General features: G+C 40.8%; 2 protein-coding genes across 14 annotated transcripts in view; one reads left to right on the top strand and one right to left on the bottom strand.

Moving 5' to 3' along the window:
• Positions 1–767: 767 nt before the first annotated feature.
• Positions 768–4,318, top strand: LOC129088528 (ubiquinol-cytochrome-c reductase complex assembly factor 5). Its single transcript, XM_054595916.1, has 2 exons — positions 768–1,117; positions 4,204–4,318. Exons 1-2 carry the CDS (start codon positions 967–969, stop codon positions 4,293–4,295), a joined length of 243 nt encoding a protein of 80 aa, XP_054451891.1. The 5' UTR covers positions 768–966; the 3' UTR covers positions 4,296–4,318.
• A 4,763-nt stretch (positions 4,319–9,081) lies between these two features.
• PBRM1 (polybromo 1) overlaps positions 9,082–25,377 on the bottom strand; it is a 135,850-nt gene continuing 119,554 nt past the window's right edge. For 7 of the 13 annotated variants that reach the window (XM_054595639.1, XM_054595637.1, XM_054595638.1 and 4 more), the window contains 6 exons: positions 25,045–25,255; positions 24,218–24,419; positions 17,170–17,325; positions 14,128–14,198; positions 13,808–14,024; positions 9,082–12,523 (listed from right to left, as the gene is read on the bottom strand). In XM_054595639.1, coding sequence (XP_054451614.1) covers positions 12,351–12,523; positions 13,808–14,024; positions 14,128–14,198; positions 17,170–17,325; positions 24,218–24,419; positions 25,045–25,255 — 1,030 coding nt within the window. In that variant the 3' untranslated portion in view covers positions 9,082–12,350. Of the gene's footprint in view, positions 12,524–13,807; positions 14,025–14,127; positions 14,199–17,169; positions 17,326–20,638; positions 20,880–24,217; positions 24,420–25,044; positions 25,256–25,377 lie in introns of those variants that run through there. The other 6 variants (XM_054595643.1, XM_054595644.1, XM_054595642.1 and 3 more) reach the window with 3 other exon arrangements.

Raw genomic sequence — 25,377 nt, forward strand, 5'->3', positions numbered from 1 at the left:
CAGTGCTCCAGCCAACAGAGCCACAGCAGCCAGGGCTATAGCTAATCTTCACCGATTAGTTACTATAGTCTAGGCATTGTGTTAAGTGCTTTATTTTTATTATCTCTAAATCTTAACAGCATCACAGAAAGGTCTCCATTTTGTGTAGCAATTGAGGCACAGACTAAGGGAATATATGTGGAGGAGGGATGTGGTTTGATAAAGCCCACGCCCTTGTCATTCTGTTCTTCTGTGATTGTGAATGAGATGATGCATAAAAAGCACGTACAAGGCCTTGCATGGTGGTGAGTGCCCCATACTGGATACCTTTAATTAATTTTAGGGTTGTTTGTCTCAAGATGCTTACTTAGACTTTTGTTGTGAAAATGGTAAGCTTTCAACAAGGCATATCAAATTCTTATTTTTAGAAATAGTCACCAATCACAACCCCGAAATAAATGCAAGGCGTTGCGTAATTGCAGTTTATATTATAGTGCAGTACACGTTTAGTCCATCAAGAGAGAGACCTCTCTTCCAGCAGGACTTGAAGAAAAAAGATGGCGGTGCCAGAGCAGGGGGACGGCTTCCAACTCTCAGCACTAGCACAGGGTAGAGGCCTCGGTACCCCACCGTGCAGACGCCACGTGGGAGGCCGCGCCTCCTTGCGCCGCCCCGCCTCCAGAGTCGAGACGCCTGCGTGAGCTCCCTCAAGCCGGGCTGAGCCTCACGGAGCACGCGCACTCCGTCGCGGCCGAATTCTACTCTACTGTGCTCTGATTGGTGGAGCCGGTCTACGAGCTCGGCTCTCAGGTTCGGAAGCTCTCCCCTACTGGTAGGGCAAGGCGGTGATCGCTCAGGAAAGCCGACCGCCGGGCTGGACAAGGACAGGCAGGACGGTCTCGGTTCCACTCGGACGCCTCAGTCCAGTAGCTGAGGCAGCTTCTCCCGCTTCTGGTTCCGCCGTACTCTCCCCGACCTCAGCTGGGCATGTTTTCCAGGGCCCAGGTGAGGCGGGTTCTGCAGCGCGTGCCCGGAAAGCAGCGATTCGGCGTCTACAGGTTTCTGCCCTTCTTTTTTGTCCTGGGAGGAACAATGGAGTGGATCATGATTAAAGTGCGCGTGGGCCAGGAGACGTTCTGTAAGTGGGGATGCAACAGCGTCGTTTCATTGCAGGAAGGCAGGAGGCGGCGTAGGACCTATTTTCCTGGGAGATATTCGTTCCTAGTTGTAGACAGCTCATTGCGCTCACAGCGCAGAACTGCTTTTACTCTAGTCAGCAGGGCAAGTGCAGTTTCTTTCACTGGGCCCTGGAGATCCCCCAGGCTCTCCTGTAAGCCGGACAACAAAGACACTTTGGTGTCCAGCCTTGAGACCTTGCCTACATGTTGAGGGGAGGGCAGGTGACTCCGCTCAGGACACACTCCTCTCAAGCCTGCTGGGGACATCATTTGGGCCTAGGAAACAGACTTGCTCACAGCATGGTAGAAGGGGGTGGGATCCTGAGGATTCATGGAAACTCCTGTTAACTGGCCAGTCCTCTCTCGGGACTCCAGTCCAAACCCTGGAGGGAGTTGGTCTGCCCGGCGCAGCTAATCACCACTATCTTTACAGGCAGAGTCATTGGCACCAGGGACCAGCACTGTGAACAGAATGCCTGACATTGCTTTGCTGAGCACTAGCTGTGGACAGGCTAGTTTGTTTTCTGGGACGACTTCCCCAACTCCTAGACCCTTTCTGCCTTTGTCCCTCCAGAAACACTATCACCTGTGAATTACCAACCCTCATTAAAAAAAAAAAGTTAACGTAGTGCTTTTTAAAAAATATTTATTCCTTCTGTTCATCCAGTCATCAGTTTTTTTAAAAGATTTATTTCATTTTAAAAAGAGGGGAAGGAAGGTAGGGAGAGAAACATCAATGTGTGGTTGTCTCTCGCATGCCCTCAACTGGGGACCTGGCTTGCCATCTAGGCATGTGCCCTGCCTGTGAATTGAACCGGTGACCTTTAGGTTTGCAGGCTGGCGCTCAATCCACTGTGCCACACCAGCCAGGGTCATACGTTCATCAGTTTTTAATGAGCACTGATGAGAGGATATAATGAACAAGGCAGAGGGTCCTCCACCCCCGAACTCTTAACAAAAGCAGATTATGAAGACAGTTATTATTGAGTGTGGTCAGTGCCCCGAGGAGACAGTGGGGGAAACATGGGAGTCTTGGGTGAGGCACTTCAATTGGACTAGATGGTTCAGGGTAGGCTTCCAGGCGTTACCATGTCAGGGAGGCCCTGAAGATTGAGTAGGTATGAGTCAGACGAGGTGAATGTTTGTGAAGTTGAAAGTGCTTCATGCCAGTGGTAAGAGCAGACATGGGGGTGTGGGGGTGAGGGACCAAAACAGGTGAGCAGAGTGAGAGATGAAGTGGTTAGAAAGGTGCCTGGGCAGGTCCAAAAAGAGACTGGAGAACCAGGGATGTATCCCAAAGGATGGAAAGGTTTTAAGCAGTAGTGGATTAACACACAGGGGGAATGGCGTCTTGTGGAGAGGAGCCTGGCAGGAACACTTACGCTGTGTGTTTGCTCAGGTTTGAGATGGTGGCTTGGTCTTTGGTGGGAACAGAAGGGATGGCAAGAAATGATGGAGTTGAAGGACACCTAAGAGGTAGCTGTGACAGGGCTTGGTGATTGAGTTGACTCGAGATGAGGAGTGGAGGCTTCTGGTAGAATAGCTACAGCAGGGGGAATATTGGTAGGACAGTCCTGGACTCCATTTCGATATGCTGAAGTGGAGATGGTTATACAGGTCTGAAGCTCAGGAGGCAGATCTGGGCCATAGATTTGGGTTTGTGGGTCATTCACAGACTGTGATGACAGTCAGAGTCAAACCCAACATTTTAAGGGTGATTGAGAGGCAAGCAGGGAACCCAGGAGGGTTTGTTATCACAGAAGACAGGAGTTTCAGAAAGCTGACTGTGCAAATGGGGTGTAAGTCCCCTCTCCCCCACCAGGACAGACATGAAGATAGGCAAATCTGATCAGGAAAGAGAGGGTGGAGAGAGAATGGAGATACCTTGGCCCTTGAGAAGGTGGGAGAGGATGAGATCAGAGCACAGCATTAGGAGTAGCCCTTGGAAGTTAGCTGGGAGAGTTCATTCCTGATGATTTTTCTCTGGGAGAAAGTTCAAGGTCATTTGGGGGTGGCTGAAGAAGGGTCAGGGTCCTGGCTGAGGAAACAGGATTGTCAGGCATCACAGTGGACCCAGTCAGATATATCACTGGCCCCACAGTGCAAAGCAAAACAGTGAGGCATGGAGAAAGAAGTTAGATTAGGCTGTAGTTGGGGTTTTGAAGGTGTGTCAAGAAGTCGATATTGATCAGAGAAGGAATTTCAGCTGGTTTGGGCAGGAAGAGAGAGGAGAGGCGGGGTAAGGGGGTTCTCAAGGTCCAACGGTCTGGGGAAGAAGTTGGTAAAGGTCCAAGGACAGAAGGGCTAGAAAGGTAGTAGAGGCTGTGCTCAGAAAAGAATGAATATACTACTTCAGAGGACCCTCCAATGGGTGGCAGAAGCTGAGTGGAGCAGGCTGGGAGGTGAAGGATGCTCCTGCTTTATCCCTGTGGGGCGGGGGGGGGGGGGGGCGGTGTTGCCTGGGATGATGGCACAGGACAGGGTCAAGGAGCCTGAGCTAGATGCTGTTTTCAGTGATTGAAAGGGAGTGATGGCAAGCAGGTGCCAGTGTAGACAAGATGGCAAATGGCATAAGCCCCAAAAGAAGAGAGGGTGGCAAATCAGTGTGGAAAAGCAGCAGCAGAGAACAAGGAAACTGACCTCAGCTCCCCGCGGAGTTCTGGGTGTGGGACGGGAAGCAGCAGAGTCACAGATCAGGAAGTACTTTTGAGACGCCAGGTTTCAGTTAGGAAGGGTTATTTCAGAGAGAATAGAAATTGTGGTAGGTAAGGAAGTGAGGGAGACATTAAAATCTTAAAACACTGCCAAGAGATGTGCTATAGGACATGATCCTATATTTGAAGACTCTTACCTGCTATTGAAGTCCAGAACTCCATTAATATAGCCTCATTTAACTCATTTTAAATTATTTTGGCATTGAATTAAACACTAACATTGAGATTCAGATACAGTGACTGACTTAGACTATTGGTTAACTTACTTAGATCTGAGTATTTTTAGTTCCTTTGTTTCTTAAAAATCTAAGTAAAATTTTTGTTCAATACAGATGATGTCTACCGTAGAAAAGCTTCAGAAAGACAGTATCAGAGAAGGCTGGAAGATGCATCAAAGACTGAACTTCAGCAGTCAATAAAGTGAATGTGAAATTTTACTAGTTTCAACTTCTTTAAAAGTTCATTTAAAAATACATTCATTTTCTTCTCAGGGGGAGCACTTTGTGAAATGCATGATTATCTGACCACTGTGCTGTACACCTGAAACCAATACAAAATATTGAATGTAAACTGTGACTTAAACAACAAAACACATTGCTAACATCCCAGCAAGTTCCTCCTTTCCTGTGCATTTATGGATGGTGTTCACCTGTCTCTAAGGTCTGCATTGGAGAATTTGAATATGCTTGGAAAACTGCATCCAATGTCCTCTACTTAAGTGACATCTCTGTGCAGTTGTCTATCTGAACTATAGTAATTTGTCCTTTACATTCTAGGGGAGAAATAAACTTGAAGCATAAAGTTCTAGGCAATTTAATCCATCAGGAATTTGCATTCTGTAGTTGCCAGGAAATGACATTTCTGTACATTTGGCAAGAAGGATCAGGAGTTGTGTCTGATACAAAGACATATCTGAGTCAGGTTAATTTGATTCTACCTTCAATAAAAGGTGAAATATTAGCCATAAAGAGACAGCTTTACATTTATAATCCCCACAGCTATTCCTTAGTTTTCATTTGTTTTTGATCATCTGTTACACTTGACAACTTGTAAGTTACTGCAATTCATTTTCGTTTATAGAAAGTTTCAAGAATGGGCAGTCTATTTCAGTAAAAGAAAATGATGTATCATTTTAATGGTTGAATACAACAATCAGTTCTTACAAAAAGAAAAATGAATATAATTGTGTATTAGCCAGAATCCTACCTAGAATAACTAGTAAAGTACATATTTGGTTAATAATGATCTTCAGGTCCTGGCCAGGTAGTTCAGTTGGTTAGAGCATTGTCCTGATATGCCAAGGTTGCGGGTACTCTCCCCGGTCAGGGCACCTACAAGAATCAACCAATGAATGCATAAATAACTGGAACAACAATGTTTCTTTCTCAATCAAGATATATATATATTTTAAAGATTTTTTTAATTTACTTTTAGAGAGAGGGGAAGGGAGGAAGAAAGGGAGAGAAACATCAATGTGTGGTTGCCTCTTGCACGCTCCCAACTGGGGACCTGGTCTGCAATCCAGGCATGTGCCGTGACTGGGAATCGAACCGGTGACGTTTCAGTTTGCAGGCTGGCACTTAATCCACTGAGCCACACCAGCCAGCGTTCAAATCAATAAATACTTAAAAAAAAAATCATCTTCAGTAAGTATTGAGTATTTTGTGATAATATAAAATACATAGGAATAGTTTTTCTGATTCTATTAATGGTAGGTCTTTTTTCCTAGTATGCAAAGATACTTCTTAAACAGCAATATTGAGGTATAATTCCTGTACCACAAAATTCAATCATTGTAAATGTTCCAGTTCAAACTCAAATCTAGTTTTAGGAAACTACTTTGATCTCAGAAGGTTCCTTTGTGCCCATTTGCAATTAGTCACTGCCCTGATTGCTTGGTTCTTTCCCACACATGTTAGTAGCTCTCCAGCAGCAACCTATGTGGGAGACTTAGGTTGCATTTCCATGGTTCTCTCATTTTTAGGTTCTCCCAGTTAAATCTGACTGATCCACTGCTTGTCCAAATTAGGACTGCAACATCAGATTAGTAAAGTTGCAGGTTTTCCTAGTTCATTTCCCTCCATCTTGGCCACTTTTAGTAAAGTCACAGACTTACTCCTGTCCCCCAAATTGATGCCACTTCCTCTCTGGCAGTAAAGCTGCTGTCTTTTTGAGACGGGCCCACACTGGTAAAGCCACTCACTACTTTTGCTACTGAGCTGGGTGGGGACTGGGGCTGAATGAAAGCAGTCCCAGGCAAAAAGGCCACAGACCCCTCCCTCCCTTAACCAAAGTTTGAGCAGTTTTTCAAGAATAAAACCTCAATTTGTAAAATAAATACAAATAAAAATGTACTTGTCAGATCTTTTCTTTTACAGAACTCCTTAAAGAAATTTTACAGTTTTCCTATCTCTGCTTGAATACTCATGTCTCAGGTTACTGTGGGACAGCACATGTGGGAAAATTACTTCCTCCTAAAACATTCCTGCCCATTGAATCTAGTCCATGAACTATTTCCTAAACAATTCAAGGATCAATCAGTATGCTTTTCACTGCAGCCTAAATTGTGAAGTCTTTTTTTTTTCCTACTTTTTTTGCAAAATTCAGATTTAATCATGGATTCAAAAGTAAGAGCTAAGTAAAGTTTGATACAGACAAAATCATAACCAGGATAATTACACAGATGACATTTCTGCCAGCAGCCACTTTGTGCACATTTTGCTAGGGTGTGGGAATTCCTGCCTGACAACGTTACATGCTTATATGAGCAGTTAAAACCTTTCCTTGCCTGGTTCCATTGACATACAAAGGTTAGACCTGGGTCGGGGGCGGTGGGGGGGGCAACAGCCTTCACACCCCTCTGTAATAAAGAGCGCTTTCAAACACCTGCTAAAAAAAAAGATAAAGATGCTGCTCCTTCCCTAAGAAACTGAAACTGTGGAAAGCAACCATAGACAAGCTAAATCAGAGGCTCAGTCTACTGGCGGAGGTTTTCCAATGCGACCCAGAATAAGTTTGGGTCAGCTGGCAGAAAATGCACAAGGCCTCTTCCAATGCTTGGATAACCACATTCCTACATCTCTTCAGACAAAATAGCTACATATTAAAGAACCCTAGTTTCAAAATAGTTTCTATTTTTCATGACTGAGCAGCAAATGATCTGGAGACAGGCTAACAAGCCAGGACAAGTGGAACAAAGAAACAGCTGAACAAATGGCCAAGCAATTTACAGGCAGATACAGAAAGAAGGTTCCAGGACCAGAAGAGCAGCAAAGCAGGTGGGGGATGCCAGGACCAGCTGCAATGAGTAATGACACCCAGCCCTGAAGTGACCAATCAGTGGAGACTACAACCCTGCAATAGCGTACCTGGAAAACTATCCTGCTGAAACCCCCCCAAGACCTCCCTTAAAACTTCTGTCCATGCCATTCCATCCCTCTTTCTCTCCCCCACAGGCACATTATCTTCTAAATTCTAAGGGTTCCCACGGGATGAGACCCAGGGGAGCCATGGGCAGCCGCAGCTCGTCCTAGGCTAATGCCCTGATCCTATCTCCAAGGCCCCCTTTTCTCTGACTTCCCGGTGAGCTAAGGCAGCCCAGCCTAGGCTCTCCCGTCGTTTCTATGCTAAGCCCTCTCTTGCTTCACTGTCCCCAGCTATAAACATGCCCTCGTAGTTACTGGGACTGGTGAAATGTTTCCTACACAAAGTCAAGAACCTACACACTACTGGCTGACTTTAGGCAGACCCACTCAAGGTCACCCCTGTCTGGTAACTGTCACAAACACATCTCTTCCTAACTTTTTTAGTGACCTTTTTTTCCTAAGCTAGTCCATTTATGTAAATAAATTACATTCATTTTTATGTCTTGTAAAAATAAAAGAGCCTCTGATTACTCTATCTCATTAAAACACCACCTACAGCATTGCCCAGAGGTGGACTGAGTGTGAAGACCAGTGATGCCCAACAGCACCAGTGAAAGGAAGGTGGTTTTCATGTGCACTTGCCATCACTCAAGAACTGCTGGGGAACCCCGAAACTCACAGGCATTTTACTAATTAGACTGCTGCACAAGATATTAAAGTTGTGCTATGATTCCCTCAATTATATGGCCTTATTCCATGTTCCCCTTTCCCCAGTTTTAGAAGTTTAAGTAGTAATGATACCATAGAGAATATTTAACGTACACCCCTTTACAAAGAATAGTTGTAAATGCTAATAAAATCACCAGCTAACTTCTGTCTGCTGTGGGTTTCTTCCCTGGCCCACCTTTCTGACTCCATCCTGGAATCACTAGCCTGAAATTTGTGTTAACCTTCCCTAGAGTTTTCTTCTTTTTAAATATATATGTTAGAATGCTTATTTATTGAAGGAAAACAAACCTTTGAATATGACAGGGCAATTTCTGACTTCAAGTCAAGGAGACTAGCAAAGCAATTATTGCATTAAGCTGAAGATACTTTCAGAGCACATTAGTTTGGATGCTAAACCTTTGTTAACTAACCTTTGTTAACTAAGTTGCAAGCTTTTTGAGTTTGCCTCAAAACAAACTTGTTAACCCTCCTAAGGAATATCACTGCCCTATCAGACACTGAAACTATTTAAGTTGGGAACTTGAATAATTTAAAGGTCCTTCCTCTTACAGGCTGATTATAGAACTGCAGTGTCTTCAGTGTCAAGAAGGCAAAAATTTAATAACTCAAAATTTAAAAACTCCTCAATACTCATTCTAGAATGACAAAAGCCTAGAAGCCATTAATTGCTAGAAATCTACCTCCACTGCAGTGTTGGAGAAAGAATGTGGGCTTTGAAGCTTCACTTTATAATCTGAACTGGTAGAAAAAGTACCTAAATTAGGCACATAGTAACTTTGTTCATCTAGCAGTCATATTTTGGAAGCTTTGTCTAAATCTCTGATGTTGGACTTAATCACATTAATCTTTTTGTAAATTTTTTTTTCACACTAAGTAACCTATCTTAAAAAAAATAAAAACTTGGAACATGGTGTTTTCCAAAGTGATTTCCCTCTTAGAACATTATCCATTTTTAATCTTCACACCTGTGAAATTTCTTGCCATTTTTATGTGCAATCCAATGAATGAATACATCTATTTTGGGGATAGAAACAGTATATTTGTTTGGTTCTGAACTTTCATTCAGCTGACCTAGCACAGACCTAGGAACAGAGTTATACTTAGCAGAATGTATTTGTTTGCTCATAGTGTTTAGCTGGAATGTTTATACATCAGTGATCATTCAAAATACACTCATGAGCCTAGATGGCAGTACAGCCCTAAACTCTTAGGAGAACAGGACTACGGGATTTGCAAAGTGATATTAGAGGAAAACAGTTGGTTGATTTTACCAACACTTTTTATTAAAAGTGTGGTCATGTTTTAAGAGCTTATAAGCACGTTGAAGACATATCTGGGCCACTTGCCTCTTCTGGCCACAGACAGCTATTTGAAACTGGTTACACTCTTTTATGACCAGGACATGGCTGTCCTCACCTTCTGCCATCAGTAACTCTTTAGTTTTAACTTAAACCTGCATTTCTGCTCATGCTGAGGACATGTTAGGAATTTCCTGACTGTCAGCCTGAGAGGTTTGGCATGGAGCATGTCAGGTTGCAGTGTGACTACATTCAGTTTCTGTGTTAATGCAGCCTGAGCCCTGAAGCAGTTGTCTGGTATGACTTTTCCTCCACTGGAGGAGCTCTCTTCCCCTAAATTAGCAGCCGTATCCCTGCCACCATATAATCAAAGCTTGTAGGAATTAAATCTGCTTGAAAGTAACATCTGACACAAGCTTTAACAGAACAACCAAACCTGGTTAATCCAAATCACTTTGCAAACTCCATTTTTATTTGGATTAAAAAGCTTTAGATGAACAAACATATGATACATACATGTTATAAGACTAGTTACCACTTAAAACTCTTTTGATACAGAAATTAGAATAAACCAAGTTTTAATCAGGTCTGAAAATGTTCAAGCTCCAAAATCAACACCACGAATTTGGAGATTTTACACAAAGAATTGTCCCCTCTCAATACTTCCTCATAGGAAAAGAAGGGTGGTTTCAAAAACAAAACAATTCAAGGCCTTTTGTATCAGCTGTCTGACATACTATTTTAAACCTATAGGTTTTTCCCTCCAACATAAACAATTCTTTTCCACATGAACTTACATTTTGAAAATATTTAGGCCATTATGCTTTCTAAGCCATTTCACTACAATTCCTAAACTCATGAAAAAAAGCATAGTTAACTTGTACTTTCTTAAATCAGGACTTTTTTTTTCTTTCTTTTCTTTTTTGGAAGATGGCTGACCTCAAATCTTATATCCTAAATACTAATTGATATTCTCCAAGTTAATATACAGAAAGGCATGATTCTAAAATAAATAGTTTTATATTTTAAAAGAAAAACTTAATTAGGGCCTGCCTAGCGGCCCTCTGGCCCAGCTCTGCACTGCCTTAGGGAAGCCCCTGGCTGGATCTATGGTTTCTACAGCACCTCTAGACACTGGGAAGGAGCCCGGAGGGGGAGTGCTCTGGCTTCTAATGCCCCACGTAGCCCACAGTGAAGTTTTTAGAGGCTTCCCAAGAAGTCTCATCCAGACCTTAAAAAGGGAAATAACATGGGTGCATGAAATAAATAAATAACTTAACCAAACTTAAATTTCAGGTTCTTTGGTGTAATTCAAGGATGTCTAGAAATAAAATAATCTGATTGTATTATACAGTTCATGATGATTCAATGGCCCAAATAACCAGGAACTGAAGATTTCTTTATCTGATTCAGTTTAACAATAAGGTACTGACTACTGCAATACATTTTTTAAAATTCAGAATTATTTAAAATACTTGATGCAAACTGAGATCCAGTGGTTGACTATAGGTAATTTTAAGTTATAAGGGCCTTCTATCTAGATATAAGAGACTTTTTTCCATTCTACATTTCTCCCCCCATGATTTAGTAAGAATGGCAATTAAATATTCAGGTATTGATTCATACCAGACTAAAACAAAAAGGGTATTCTTTGAGAGTCACTCTTTCAACTTACAGACAGTAGTGGAAGGTCCACAATGGTAACTACTTTGTTACAATAAAAGTAGGTTTCCAAAATGCCTAGAAAAAAAACAGTATAACTACTGTTTGATGGAACAGTATTTTTATCTGTCTGAGCACCATACACTGCCTCCAAATGTTTATTCTAGGGTCATATAAGAAAGACTGGGTCATCAAACCCAAGTGTTTGGGGTCTGTAATCGGTCTTTTTCATAAGCATTTTCTTAGATTATGATTCCTTTCTCTTGAAACTCAAAACCATAAGCTAAATTTTAAATATTTTAGAAAGTCTTAAATTTCTGGTGAAAATTACAATGATGAAACTTGAAAGAAAAAAAAAGCCACATCTGATGAGGAAACAAAGAATACTAAAACATTTGCATATGCAGGCAATCTACCCTTTTACAATTATGCATTTGATCCAGCTCCTATCTGGTTATGCACTCCCTCCTCTATGTTAGTAATGTGTTATGTTTAAAAATAAATCACCTCCACAGACACCTCAATGCTTTCTTCAAGATAAACTTCAATGTTTTTCAATTCAGAGATTTAAAACTGTAAATCATCTAAACATGTATAGGCATAAATTGTAAATTTATTATAAATAGATCAAAAGTACCCTTAAAACTTACCTGCCAAGACTAAATATAATTCAGGGTTGTGCACATATTTTATAAAAATAACTGACACCATAGATAATCTAACTCAGCATAAGAAAAAGTGCTCTCTCCCTCCAAGGGTCCGGGAGATGCACCAGCCGCAGAAGGATGCACACACTGACTTCAGATTTCTGCAGAGGGCCTCTGAGTTAACAGAGCAAACGTGCGTGACTGCCAGACACGAATAACCTAAATAACAACCTTTCACTTCACTTTTTGCCAAATGGCTTAAGATATTCAGGCACATGAAACAGACACAAATATACTCCCCTCTCTAAGATGTAAACTAGGACCAACTTCACATTTCATTGTCAACTTAAACTAATCTGTAAACTCGTGTGTGTGTGTGTGTGTGTGTGTATTTTTATCACCGTTTGTTCTTTTATAAAAACAAAAAACAAAAACCATAAAACCCCAATCCAAGACAAAACCTTTGATGTTTTCAGTTCCACAGCAACAAGTAAAAAGATAAAACTGCAAGTGTACATATACAACCAATTATGAAACTGGTTTTAAACAAAGGAAACATATGCAAAAAATCTTTGTGTATTTGATAAAGTCAACTTAATATAACAAAAACAAATTGAAATAGCTTATTAAAAGTGTCCTTATATAAAAATGGCCTTGTGATGTACAGTAAAATGCAGTAAAAATTATCCTTTGTTCCTCCCCCGACCCCTAGTAACTAAAATGGCTACTATTCCACAAAACTCTTTATGCTTCTATAAAAGAAATGTAATAGATGTGATTAAAGGTTTTCTAGATTGTATGCTTGGCGAATGTTGAGTGTGTCTCGGAGCATCAAATCCCGAAGGCGCCAGAGGGCATCTGCCATGGTGGTGTGAGCCCCTTTACTTTTCAGCCAGTGAGAGGGTAGGCGGCTCTCTTGTTCTTTTGACAAATGGACATCACGTCTTCGAGCTGAATATTAAAGTGCAGACAGAGAAATATAAATTTAACAAATTTTCCCTCAGTCCTAAGGTCTGATAGATTAGAACATAAAAACATTATTTATTAAACATTATAAATGTTAACTCTGTAGAATATTTCCAAGCAAATTTCTTATATTGTTTTATTAGACATTTTGGTTTTTAGAAAACTACTTCACTTAGGTATGAGATTACCTAGCCAAGGGTGTCTTGTTTTATGCTTTCTATTTTCAGAATTACCTAATTTATAATAATGACTTCACAAAAGAGCTGCATATAATGTAATTCTCTACTAGAAAGGGAACATAAGAGCTACATAAACACCTAAAGGATTAGGCCATTAATATTTTGTTTTAGGCATTCCTGATATTTAAATATTATTTCCATGTTAACAAAAATACCTAAAAAGGTAAAGGTGAAGAAGGAAAAAACATATCTACTACTCTTAAAAGAAATCAAATTATCAAATTAGGTTTAGAAATAGAGAATCAGTAGAAACTTTCAAATTTCCTTCCAGAGACTAGCAAGTTATTTTAGGTTGTTTGGTTCGCAAGCCCACGCTCTGTCCACTACGCCACACCAGCCCGGGCTATTTTAGGTTGTTTGTACTGAAAATACATTGTCTGTTGAACTAAATGAGTAACTTGATAGGTTAATAGAAACATTTTCTAACATTGTTAATACAAATTGAGGCGAAATAATTTTGAACTTATTCAAATACATCTATCCTAATACCCATGGGTCTAAAAAATAATTGAAAAAAATTCAGAATATACTTAAAAAGATGACAGTGATGTTTATGATGTCAAAACTAAGCTTTGAAATTCAGCAAAAAAAAAAAATTTTTTTTAAAGACTTATTTATTTATTTATTTATTTATTTATTTATTTAGAGATGGGAAGGGAGGGAGAAGGAGAGGGAGGGAAACATCAATGTGAGAGAAACACTGATCAGTTGCCTCTCATACACACCTTGACCTGGGACTGAACCAGCCACCCAGGCCTATAGCCTGACCAGAAATCGAATGAGTGACCTTTTGCTTTGTGGGATGATGCCCAGCCAACTGAGCTAAACTGGTCAGGGCAGCAAAAATACATTTTCAAAGTGCGATGTTAATATTCAAAGAAGCTCCAAATCCTTTTATGAAATATACCATTTATTTTACTTGTATAAGAAAAATGGGTATTTGCCCTATGCTATAATGTGCCAATAGCAGCACAAGGACCTCAACAAAGCATGGGTTTCGTAAAGGCTTATTGAGAAGGACTCTCCTTACCTGCCAGAGTCTGGTCCCATTTGCTAATGCTGTTGGACTCAGCACTGAGTCCTTCAATGTATTTCAGGTAGGCCTCCGAGTGGAGAAGCCGTTGGGTCTTGGGTGGAGGAGCCACAAACATGGGTGTTGTTGGCTGCTGCATGACAGAGGGGCTGGCTGGATGTGGGCCAGGATATGGAGGTGGTGCCTGCTGCCCTGGAGGCCCCAGAACTCCTACCTGAAAGCGCAAAGACCACATAGTGAGGGGAAAAAATGCTCGGCACATGTTTTGAGAAAGAGGATAAATGTCCAGTCCTAGAAAATCCAACTGGGAGACTCACCTGCTGTCCATATGGACTTCCACCTGGTGCTGGAGTCCCTACCATAGGGGCCACCCCTTGATTCATCACACCTGTAATTTAGAATGCAATGTCTCAATTAGAGGTTCTGGTTGACATGACTGAAAAACTACGGTCTGATAAGAAATGATGCCATTTATAATGCAAGCTTAAGGATCTCTGCCTTTGAATCTTTGTGGATAGGAACCCTACACACCCAAAACAGGATGTAGCAGTCAAACAGAAAATTCCTATTCTTTTGTTTTTTAGGTAATTCACAATACTAGTTAGTACATCTTGTCAGATGTGTATTAATTATTCAGGGCTTAGAAATGCTTTGAACCCTGGAAAAATTCTAGTATTTCCCTAGGTAAGCAATAGTCAGAATACACCTACATTTTCACAGTATTTTTCTTCTAACAACACATTTTCCTGTAACTGAAGCCTGTGTTTACTTCAGCAGTAATGGCATTCAATCAGGCTCAGTAGTATGCAGTGTGCTAGGACAGTTAAGGACACAGGGAAGACGCTGTACAAGTGCACAGTTAAATAAGCTTTGTGGAGGCTGGAGGCACATCCTTGCTGTCCCCTCACAGGCCACCAGCACCTCTGGTTCTGACTGGAGTCACTAATGTTGACTGAGAAGAGGACCCTTCCATTTGATAGAGCAGCACTTTGAAAAGGGAACATCTGGAAGCAGAGCAGCCTCACTGCTATCACTTCAAATGCAAAATGAGAAAGAAAAAGATTTCATGGTCCTACTATATTTATGTACCTGATAATAATTTTGTAAACTTCCCTTGGTGACTCCTCATAAACAATTTCTGTCCCACTGGTGCTAGCTGAGAATAAGGCGATGTCCTAAATTTAATGTCTACGGTTATTTTAATCACCTCTGGACCATCCATTTACTATTCTCAAAACAAAGGAAGAGGGAAGAAACCCCGTTCATTAAAAACAAACAAACTACAATCCTTCCTAGTGAGTTGTTTAAACCTTAAACAAATCCTGCTGGCTGCATAAAAGGATCAAGAGGAACTAACTTCATATTCTATAGTTCCTCTGAATTTAAAATGTTCATATTTTGCCAAGCAGGACCAGCCCACTATTCTAAGGTTCAAAATTACTAAATGCTACTTCCAGGAAGTATTAGACATTTGTTAGAAAATAGTAAGTAAAAATAAGCCTTCTGTTTACAAAGCAGGGATTTTTATATTACAAGTACCCAGAAGGGTACCTGGGTCACCATGATAAGATCCTAAAGATTATTTGTGAATGAAGAGGTTGTGGTAGGTAAGCTGCTGTTTCAGCAACATATTATTAATCCCGTCCCCTGCCTCCCACTCACTCAGTCACCAGCTTTAGATTCCACAAGACAGTGGGCCTCCCTGACCTGCCTGTATTAATCTGTGCAGAGCAGCACAAACAAATCGATAAAGCTCTCTGTTTCCTCTATTTTCAAATGCCACGCTATGGGGCAGCAGGTGAGAACGAGGCCCAGTCACCTGAGGAGTTCACTGAATTCTTCCCTCCTCAAAGCCTAACCAGAAATGTATGTGTGTAGGCATAAAGAGGGGTTCTTCCCTATTTCCCTGACTATAATCAGGTGTGTTGTTTCCTTCAAAGGAAATTAAAATCTGAAGGGGGAAGGTAAATAGTGGTGCCGCAAAGATACCTGCTACCTAGTGAATACTGGCCTTAGATGTGACTCCCACTGAGTCCCTACATGCACCTGTAAGTCAGCTCCCACCTGGTCTGGCTGACTCAGTCGGACACCCTATGCCAAAGGGAGAAGGTATAGAATTAAGGCCAATTCTATTTGCCACATGGGCACACCCATTTTATGACTGATTTCTGCTGCAACAGTAACTCACACAAAGCCACCATTTCCATAATGAAGCATACATTCCCACAAACATTCCCTCCTCTGGATACATCTGGATGAAACACTTTTGTGGAGTTATGACCATTCTCTAGTAATACTCACAAAGAGTGCGGCTGGAGGCTCTAGGCCAAGATACCATGTTTGCTCACCCTGCACACTCTGAAGCACCGTTTGGAACTCTGTGTATAACCCTATGATCGCTAGGTCCAATACTGGTGTAAGGAAATTTAATGTTGTTATATTTTTATCATCTGGGCTGGGTCTTTAGCTGATATTTTGGATAATGGACGAAATGTAATTCCAAGTCATCTTAAGGTCACGTTCTCTCCAACTAGATTATAGCTAAGGGTCAGTTTTTTTTTTTAATACAATGGTAATTAATATGGAACTTGTGATTTTCCTTTCATAAGAATCTTTCAACTTGTTAATTATAAAGTCACACTGCAGCTATTTCTGGACTCCATTTATATGTTTCTATAATGAAATAACTTTTGTGCTTCTTTACAGACAGAAGTGTCTACAGTTAGTAGGGTGGGTTATGTTGTTCTTTAAAATGTCATGCTTCTTAGGGGACTCAGAGAAAACAAGTTCAGTACAAATTTGTTTTCTCCCTCCTTTTTGTTCCTAGAAGGACTGACTGAAGGATTTCTGAAGAGTTCTACATTGTGACTCTGCAATTCCCTTGGAAGTGCTGTTTGAGAAACAGGAGATAGGTAGATGACCCTGTGAGATAAGAACTGAATTACAGGAGGAAATGTATGCAGGAGCAAAAAGTGCTTTTATATATGACTGTTGACTAGCAATTTGGGAACCTTTATTCACTGATGAAGAAAGCTTGACTTTGTAGGCTGTGTCTGACTTTTTTTTTTAGCACATGTCAAATTGTGATTTTAAGAATATGCCTCCTGTCTCTTGGTCTGTAAATCTGGTCTCTGCCATGTGTCCTGTGTTGCTGCTAGGCAGCCAGTTGCCCAAGGGCAGAGATGCTGAGCCACCTGCTCTACACAAAGGACAGGCCCTGCTGCTGACATCCCTGGGATTCTCAGTGAGGGAAGACCTGCCTACAATGGGCAGCAAGTGCCTCCTAGAACAACTGGCTGAGGGAGAGAAAAGAGGACACAAAGATGAGATTAATGAGTGAATGAGGATGAAGTTCTTACCCGGTGGTGGGATGCCCGGGAGGCCGGGCACACCTGGCGGAAGATGGTGGGGTGGAGGCCCCCCAGGGTGAAGTGGCTGCATGCTGCCCATGCTAACAAGGCCATCAACTGGGCCCTGCAAAGGTGGAAGGCCTGGCGGATAGCCACCCATCATGCCTTGAAGGACACAACAAATTTCAGACATGCATCATTAACATGCAACATGAGCTAAGTAATAACAAACCTCCCACATGCACTACCAATGAATAAAGCGCCCTTAGTATTGCATGATATAACGGCAATTAGTGCAATTATTTTGTTGCAGTAATGAACAAAATAAAAAGTTACAAATATGAAACCCAACATTTCTGGATGAATTAGTACTTAGTGTATTATTATTTGTAGTTATTTTTCCTGGGATAAATATACTGCATGTTTTCAGTTAAAAATAAATAGTTCCAGTAACAGCCTTCCCAAGGTCATAATTATTGCAAGCTGTTCAGAGTGACCAGTTCTGCGACTGCGATTCTAATTGAACAGTAATAACCCCATCATTGCACTCTGCCCACACTCATATGCCTATCATGCGTACACATGAGGGGAAATTGGAATGGAGGGAGATGAGGCGCACAGCCCTGATCACAAAGCATGGTTCTCCAGCTTAGGAGAGGATAGCAAGAATTTTTGAAGATTTTTACATCCACTCCTCCTCCCTTCAAACCCCCCACCACTGCTGATAAGAATGGATCATACTCGAGCTTTAGTTGGTGAACCACTAAGAGGCATCCAATGTATGGTATTTCATCTTTAGATCTGAAAACAAGTTAAAATAAAGAATAAAACCTAAACCCTCCCAAGCAAATCTAAGCCCAGGTCACTCGTAGCCTGCACACAGACCTTAGGGAGGAACGGCTGGAGAATCAGGCTCTGGTAACATGAGAAAAAGCCAATTGTCACCACTGTCTCCACGCTCACAAATGTCCTCACATAAACCTTCATTTACCAGGGAGCACTTAAAATGAGGTACAGAATTTCTGTGAACAGAGGCTTTTAATACTTTGTTTTTAAAGTGCATCTTCACATGACAAAATATTTTCTGCTTGCTAGGGAAGAGTTTGAAGAAACAAGTATTTTTGTCAAAAGAAGTGAAAAGAAGAAAATAATTTTAAAATGTCAAAGACTCACCTATCGAAAGACCTTTGAAGCCACACGACATTTTTTAAAGAAAAACTACTTGACTTTTCTAGGATTTGAAATGATCACAATGAACACAACATAAGCTCTCCCCCCAAAATGCAATCACCTTTGGTCACTACTTCTTGCACAAAGGGAGGGTTGAGGGACTGGTGCCAAACCTCATTTTTATAAAATACTCTTTGTAGAGGGACTCAGGGAAATAGTGAAAATCTCCAGATTCTAAGAATTTTACTCTTTGCCTCTCTGTAAAGATTCATTTGAAAGGTATTTATTTATAAGAGTTTAGTCTCTTAAAGCTATAAAATTACTGGTAATTCTGAGATTGATTTAGCCTGCTTCATTAGTCACATCTAAGCTGACTGAAAAACTTCCAATTACACAAACCAATAAGACTAATTTTAAAGAGTAAAACCTCTATACATGAAATAGGACTATGAGTTTCATTTAAGAAAAATGAGAGTTCAGAAAGTAAAAACTACTTTTGAACAGACACCATCACCTTAAACATGAGGAGATCCAATGTTGCCAAACTGCCTTTTAACCACGCCACCAGATACAGCTTTTGGATAAGTATGTGGGAGTTTAACAATGTTAGGAGACTTTGCTTTCAATTACAAAAGCCCATCTGAACGCACCCTTCACGGGCTGTGGTTTAAGAAATTATTAAGAACTGAAAGACATGACACGCTTGTCTTCATTAAACTGTACTTTGTCATTTATTATCCCAGTCACATGTGTTCAAATGAGCTTCGATGCTTGTAAGCAAAGCTGGTCTCAGACTAGGAACAAGGCTAAGACTTAGACCCTATGCAACCTGTAAACCCATGAAAAACTCACCCTGTTAGCTACCAAGTCCCCACTGTAGACTGCTTACTATAGAGAATGCTTGCCCTTCACTCCCATGGCCCAGAAGTCTGGGCAGCACACAATAATGGAACAGGGGCTTTCTAAAAGGGAGTCCCGTCCTTCTCACCCATCAGAGCTCTACGATGTTATTCCCCAACAGGGAGCTAAAATGCTGCAGCTGCTGTTTGTTGTTTTGTTGTTGTTTTTTTATTTTTTTTTATGTTTTTAGCTGTTTGAATTCATTTTGTTAATGTGTCCCTGGGCTTTTTAGTCAAGGGCACAGTGCTACAATATCACACATCAAATAGAACAAAGCAGGATGTCAACAAGGGAATTCTAACTTTCAAAGTCCCCATGTTCAAGGCCTGATTTCTAAAAACCTTTGGAACCCTATTAACCAAAATGGGCCATGGAATAGAGCAGGCAATTATGAGATTTGTTAGATCAACATCAGTTACACTGAAAGTACTGAAAAGCCATGATTCAGATGTGCTTTGGCGAGTGCAACTGCTAAGTTCAGCGACAGTGAGTGCATTTGAAAACCTGCCATCATGAAAGGTAGGAGCGACAATTGAAAAGTTATTCTATGCTACTCTTCCTTAAAAAGCAAATACAAAAAAAGCAAAAACAAAAACAGCATCCCAATCAGCCTCCCTTGAACAACACAGTCTTAGACTCCCTGCAAAAAGGTCAGACTGCTTTTGCTTAAGAAGAAAGGGGGCTTGTACAGGCCTCACCAGGCTTAGAGAAATAACAAAAGAGGGACCCGAGAAGTGGTCTGCAGGCTTCACATTGGAGACACGTCAGACAATGATATCCAATTCAAGAAGAACCAAATTTGGTATGGCTACCAGAACCAGAGACAACATACACAAGCAAACCACATTCATCATTTTCTTTCTTTTTATTTTTTAAATATGTGACTGGGATACTAACAGAAAATGCAGTTTAATGTAATTAAATAGAAAAGCATTACAGAGTGGGCACAATGAATTGAACAGGGACTTGTATTCAACTTAGCAGTCATGCACACTGGTGACCAAGAAAGGATTTGTCATTCATTGTCAAAAATCCTTTTAAATGGTCAGTCTTTTAAGGATGGCTGCAGCAGAACAAGGCAAACTGAATACTGGAATGAGACAGGAAAATCAACATCACCTAAAACTAGGTTTTGTGTTTTCTCTTAGAAGTCTCTCCAGAAGAGAATTCAGGGTCTATTTATATTTTCTGCTATAACGCTCTATCAGGAGCAGTCTGGGGTGGAGAACAGCACCAGACCATGCCCACAGCTGGGGAAGAGCTGCTCCCTATTAATTTCCAGAATAGGGCCCAATGCCCATTTCTGGAGCAGGGGGGACGCATTGCCCGTATGGGAAAGGCAATGTAAGGACAACATGGATGAATTCAAACTTTGAATCTGTCATAGAAAAGCCTAGAGACTGTGGCCTACTCCTCATTGGAGAAAAAAAAAAATGAAGGAATTTCTTAAAGTGGAAAAAAATGGTCTTAGCTCCTGTTTTTACCTGCAACAGGTGTCAACTGCTGATTGAGCATCCCCATTGGTGTTGGTGGTGGCACCACCCCCATGAGAGCCCCCACAGGGGTGCCTGCTCGGGGAGAAGCACTCGGCTGCTGTTGCTGTGCTGCTCGCTCTCTCTCCTGCTGCTCAGCAACTTTAGCTGCCCGCTCTGTAAAGGCATTTCAGATTTTCAATTCTGTTTTTAACCCAGGAATTCAAAATACCATCCATTGCATTCAACAGGACTAGTAAAAACACAGGCAACAGTTCTGTCTCAATGGAAGGAACAGTAGATGACTAGTCTCAACACAGGAGGAGTCGGGCCGATTTCACTTGGTAAACTAGAGTCCAGCTTTCCTATCCCATCTTGAGAACTGGTCTGCAAAGATTTCAAGAATGTTAAGACTGCAACACACATTCAGAAAGCACAGGTTTTATTTAAACACGTCACCAGCGTAACCAATGTGGTTAATCTCACAAGGCACCCTGAAGATGAGAAGCGCTACCATTATTCTATATTAAAAGCATTGCAAATTATTTATAATTTCAACATGAAGCAATTCCATGGCCCATTATAATTTTTGGCACAATTGTTACTTACTATATTTTCCTGATTCCTTGCACCCAATTTAACTAAGATATGAGGACTCTTGTTATTAGTGTCATGGGGTTTAGCAGCTGAAGAAAATTAACTCTGTAAGGGAAAAGCAGCTCACTGTCTCCCCTATAAGGTTTTAGGGACATTAAATGCTAACTTCTACATTCTAATGAAGCAAAGAGATCATGTTTAATAAACCCCAGGGGAAAAAATGCATGGTACTCCAGGCTAAAGTCATTGAAAGAAGGGAATTATATATACACATATGAAGCAATGGACAATGTACTGACAGAACCAGGTTTCCTGAAGCTGAGCAGTTCAATACTGACCGTAAATCACCCTAAATCAGTGAAAGTTCCAGAATTCACTAATATTTCATCTGAAACGCAAGAGAAGTATTTGCTTGTGCCAGTTCTGGGCTCTGGAACACACCTTGCTATACCCTTCATTCCCCTGAGCTACTCTGCCTGCATCTCCATAGCCAGTAGCCCCAATGATCACAACCCCAGGCTTTTTGGGAGCGGGCAGGCTGGACTCTTGCTGAAGAACTCTAGACATGTGTATTCCCAAAGCTCCCACAATACAGGGTTTATTTTGCTTCACCATTCATAAATAGGAAGTCCTTCCCACTCTTCATCTGGGCAAACTGAGGCTGGGAGACAGGTAGTGACTTGTCCAAGGATACAGAGAGAACCAGCAACCTGTAACCCTGACTCCTGGTATCACACTCCAACTGCCACACATTGACCCTCCAACATAGAATTCAAAAGGCCTACCATTGGCTGATCTAAGGAGGGAGAAAATTGCTCGAGGTCACATGGCTTTAAAGAGAATCAAGAAGCAACAGCTCCAGTCCTTCTTTATATAAGAATGTTCAAGTCAAACAAGTCAAATCTTCTTTGGCTGTGACACAGTTGCCTGCATAGACTTGTCATCACTCACTAACACTGTCCTAGTTTACAGATCCTCTGTACAATAAACGTGAGGGACAGAAGCCATTTAAACAACCTATTTATTTCCTTGAGCTAGCAGAACCCCCACATTAAATTCTAGTATTTTCATTACACAAGTGACACAGTAAAATGGGAGAGGGGAAAAAAAAAGGGAGTTGAAAATAGAAAAATTCAGGCCTGTGGATCGACTACTGACTGGCTACTATTAGCTCTTTCTTGGGGGAGTTCACTTGGGCTATCTTGGGAAAGAAAATCATTAAATGAAACCAGCCAACTCCAAACTTTGGGTTTTGAATTCAATGGGTCAAAACAAAAGTTCAGATTTTGTGTCTCATACACTACTGAATCATATAACTCTCTATCACTTGGTTCTCACTGAATTTCAGCCTCCCCTTCAAATTTTGGAGAATTTTCTAGAAGCCATCATTTCTCCCTCTCTTCAGCCCTGCTCCAGCATTTTCACTTTTACATTATCTCCAGGCACTTTCCTCTTTCCTGTTCACACTTTAAATAACCAGTCATATAGTATTAGCTTAATTTACCCTGGACCAGGCTTTATTCCCACCCATATGAGTTCATTTCCAACACTCCTCCAACTGAGTGATATATTTGGTTTTAACATTCACTAAGGTTAGAAATACCAAAGCTCCCTAAAGTTCTAGGCTCTTATGAAACTGACTAGGATTTCTCAAAGTATGTTCTGCAAAATACTAGTTTTTTAGGATATTAACAGGTATTACATGAACACTTGGTCAAGTTTTAGAAAATGCCAAGTGAAAAAAAAACTGGTTCTTTACTGTAGGTCTTAAAGAATCTAATATAAGAATATGCACTATAAGTTTCCAAGATAAAAAATGTTTGGAGTGCTTCTCCAACTAGTTTTCCCACAAGTGCTTTTTGGTTGAGCATCTTGTAGGATTAGGGTTCTGCAGCAAATCCTTGGGGAAGCCCATCAGATAACTGTAATCAATTAATTATAATAATCGCAAAGTGTGAATTTTTTTAAAGATTTAAAAAAAAACTCTATAAACATAAAGGGAGCAACTTTAACAATTAATTTATGTTTGATGGGGAATAATGAATTTGGAATCAGCCAAGAAGAATAATGGTTGGCTACTGTGGTCAATCACTGAAAGATGGCTCTAAACTAACAAAATAAACCATTACATAAAATTCCAAATGGGAAAAAAATAACAAAAACCCTAGCTCCAAGGGCAGTAGTCCTGCCTAATTTAATATTTACTACTTATTTATTTAGTAAAGCCATGACTAATAGTAAAAAACAAACCAACAAACAAACAAAAATCTCTCTCCAGTATTTGTCCCTACTGGCTAAGAACCACCAAATTCTTGAATGATATAGCTCATGGCCCAAAATGACTTAATTATAGAGTAAAAGGAAAATGAAGGCAGTTGAGCTTTATAAAAGAGACCCCAAGTGCCTTAAGTAGCTGTAAATGCAGACACAGCGAAGGCCAGGATTGGCCTAGGAAACCAAGTGCTTCAGCTAAGCTTCAGCCTGAAGGTTAAACATATGGCTTATCAAGAGCCATAATAGAAGACAACTGATTTTCAAATCCCACTTTTAGAAGAATTTTAACCAAAATTATATTTAACATCCTAGTATAATCATTCCCCAGCTCAACACATGTATGCTTATAGGACTCAATGAAAGAAGAAAATCATGCAATTTTTAATAGCAAAATACTTGTTTGAGAGATTTTTTGGGGGGGGAAAAACCCACACCAGGATCAGAGGCCAAGACAGGGGCAGCGCTTGCTTAGCCAGGATAAGGCTGGTATTTAAACTTCTGGATGGAAGCCATTTGAGACAGTTTCCAATAAAAGTTCATGTGCAAGTGGTAAGAATAAGAGAGTAAAACTCGTCTACGTATGTGCATTCCTAAAAACACCTCCTTGCTTAGAAAGCTAAGATGGTTGTGTCTAGTCTATTTACCTTCATATTCTGCTTTCTTGGCTGTCTCAAGGTTTCTCCATTCTGTCCCCACCAGTCGGCTGAGCTCCCCAAAAGAGTAGTCTGGGTGCTGGGCCTTAATCACAGCTCTCATCTCACTGCTGAAGAGGATGTAGCCACTCATGTTGATTTTCCGTTTGGAGCCTTCCTTCTTTGCACTGCCTTTGGCAGACTTTGGGGTAGACTGTAAGACAGAAAGCTCTTAAGAGTGCATCAGAACATTGTATTTGGTTAACTGCTCAAAGTTTCTGGGAGCCAGGAACATGTGATTCAATGGTTACTGTTTTATGACATGTTCAGTTTATAGATGGTCATTTTCTTGGTTAAAATACAGCTCATCCTTGCTTCTTATCATATAAAAAAATAAATGGAAGTTTCCATGAATTCCACGATTGCAATCTGAATGGTGACGTCACAATTAAATCTTGAGAAAATTCTGAATGAGGAAAAAAATACCAACAGGGATCACCTCAACCAAAAAGTGAGATTCTAAAGAAGAGACTAAAAAGATAGGGGAAATAAAAAAGATAGAGTAACAGGACAATGCTGTTCCTCATTGCTTTTCTTCAATATAAGGCAAGGAGAGCTTTCTAACTAAACTTGCCATTAAAAACAGCAATTGATGAAATTTTAAAAAATAGATTAAAGTTTAAATAAATAATGGCATCAAGAAAAAAATTTGTTCCTTCCTGCAGAATTCTAGGTTGAAACTCACATATGTAGGGGCTGGATATCTCCTTACTTTGGTCTGAGACTGCTGCAAACCAAAGTCAGGAATAAGACAAGTAACAGGAACTTGTCACCTTCACCTGTGGGGGTGTGTAGGGCATGAGATCCAGCTCACTGGCCAAGGGAGTCTGAAGTTGAGGTAGAGAAGGAGGCTCAATGACCTCACTATCCTCTTCTCCCATCTCTTCGATATCTTCATCTCCACCTTCTAGCTCAGCAAATTTAGCTTCTAGTAACTGGATCTTCTTTTCCAACAAAGGTGAGGGCTCCTTCTGAGGAACAATTGGTTTTCTAAAAGAAGTGACATAAAAAAAGAAAACAAAGTCACCTAACACCACTCCAGGACTGGTCAGAAAGCAGTGTTCTGCCTTAATATGTAGAAATGACTGCCTGGAATCTGCAATGTACACTCT

The sequence above is a fragment of the Pteronotus mesoamericanus genome, unplaced genomic scaffold, assembly GCF_021234165.1.
Source record: "Pteronotus mesoamericanus isolate MK-2021 breed Mesoamerican mustached bat unplaced genomic scaffold, CSHL_Meso_final scaffold_54, whole genome shotgun sequence".
Lineage (NCBI taxonomy): Eukaryota > Metazoa > Chordata > Mammalia > Chiroptera > Mormoopidae > Pteronotus > Pteronotus mesoamericanus.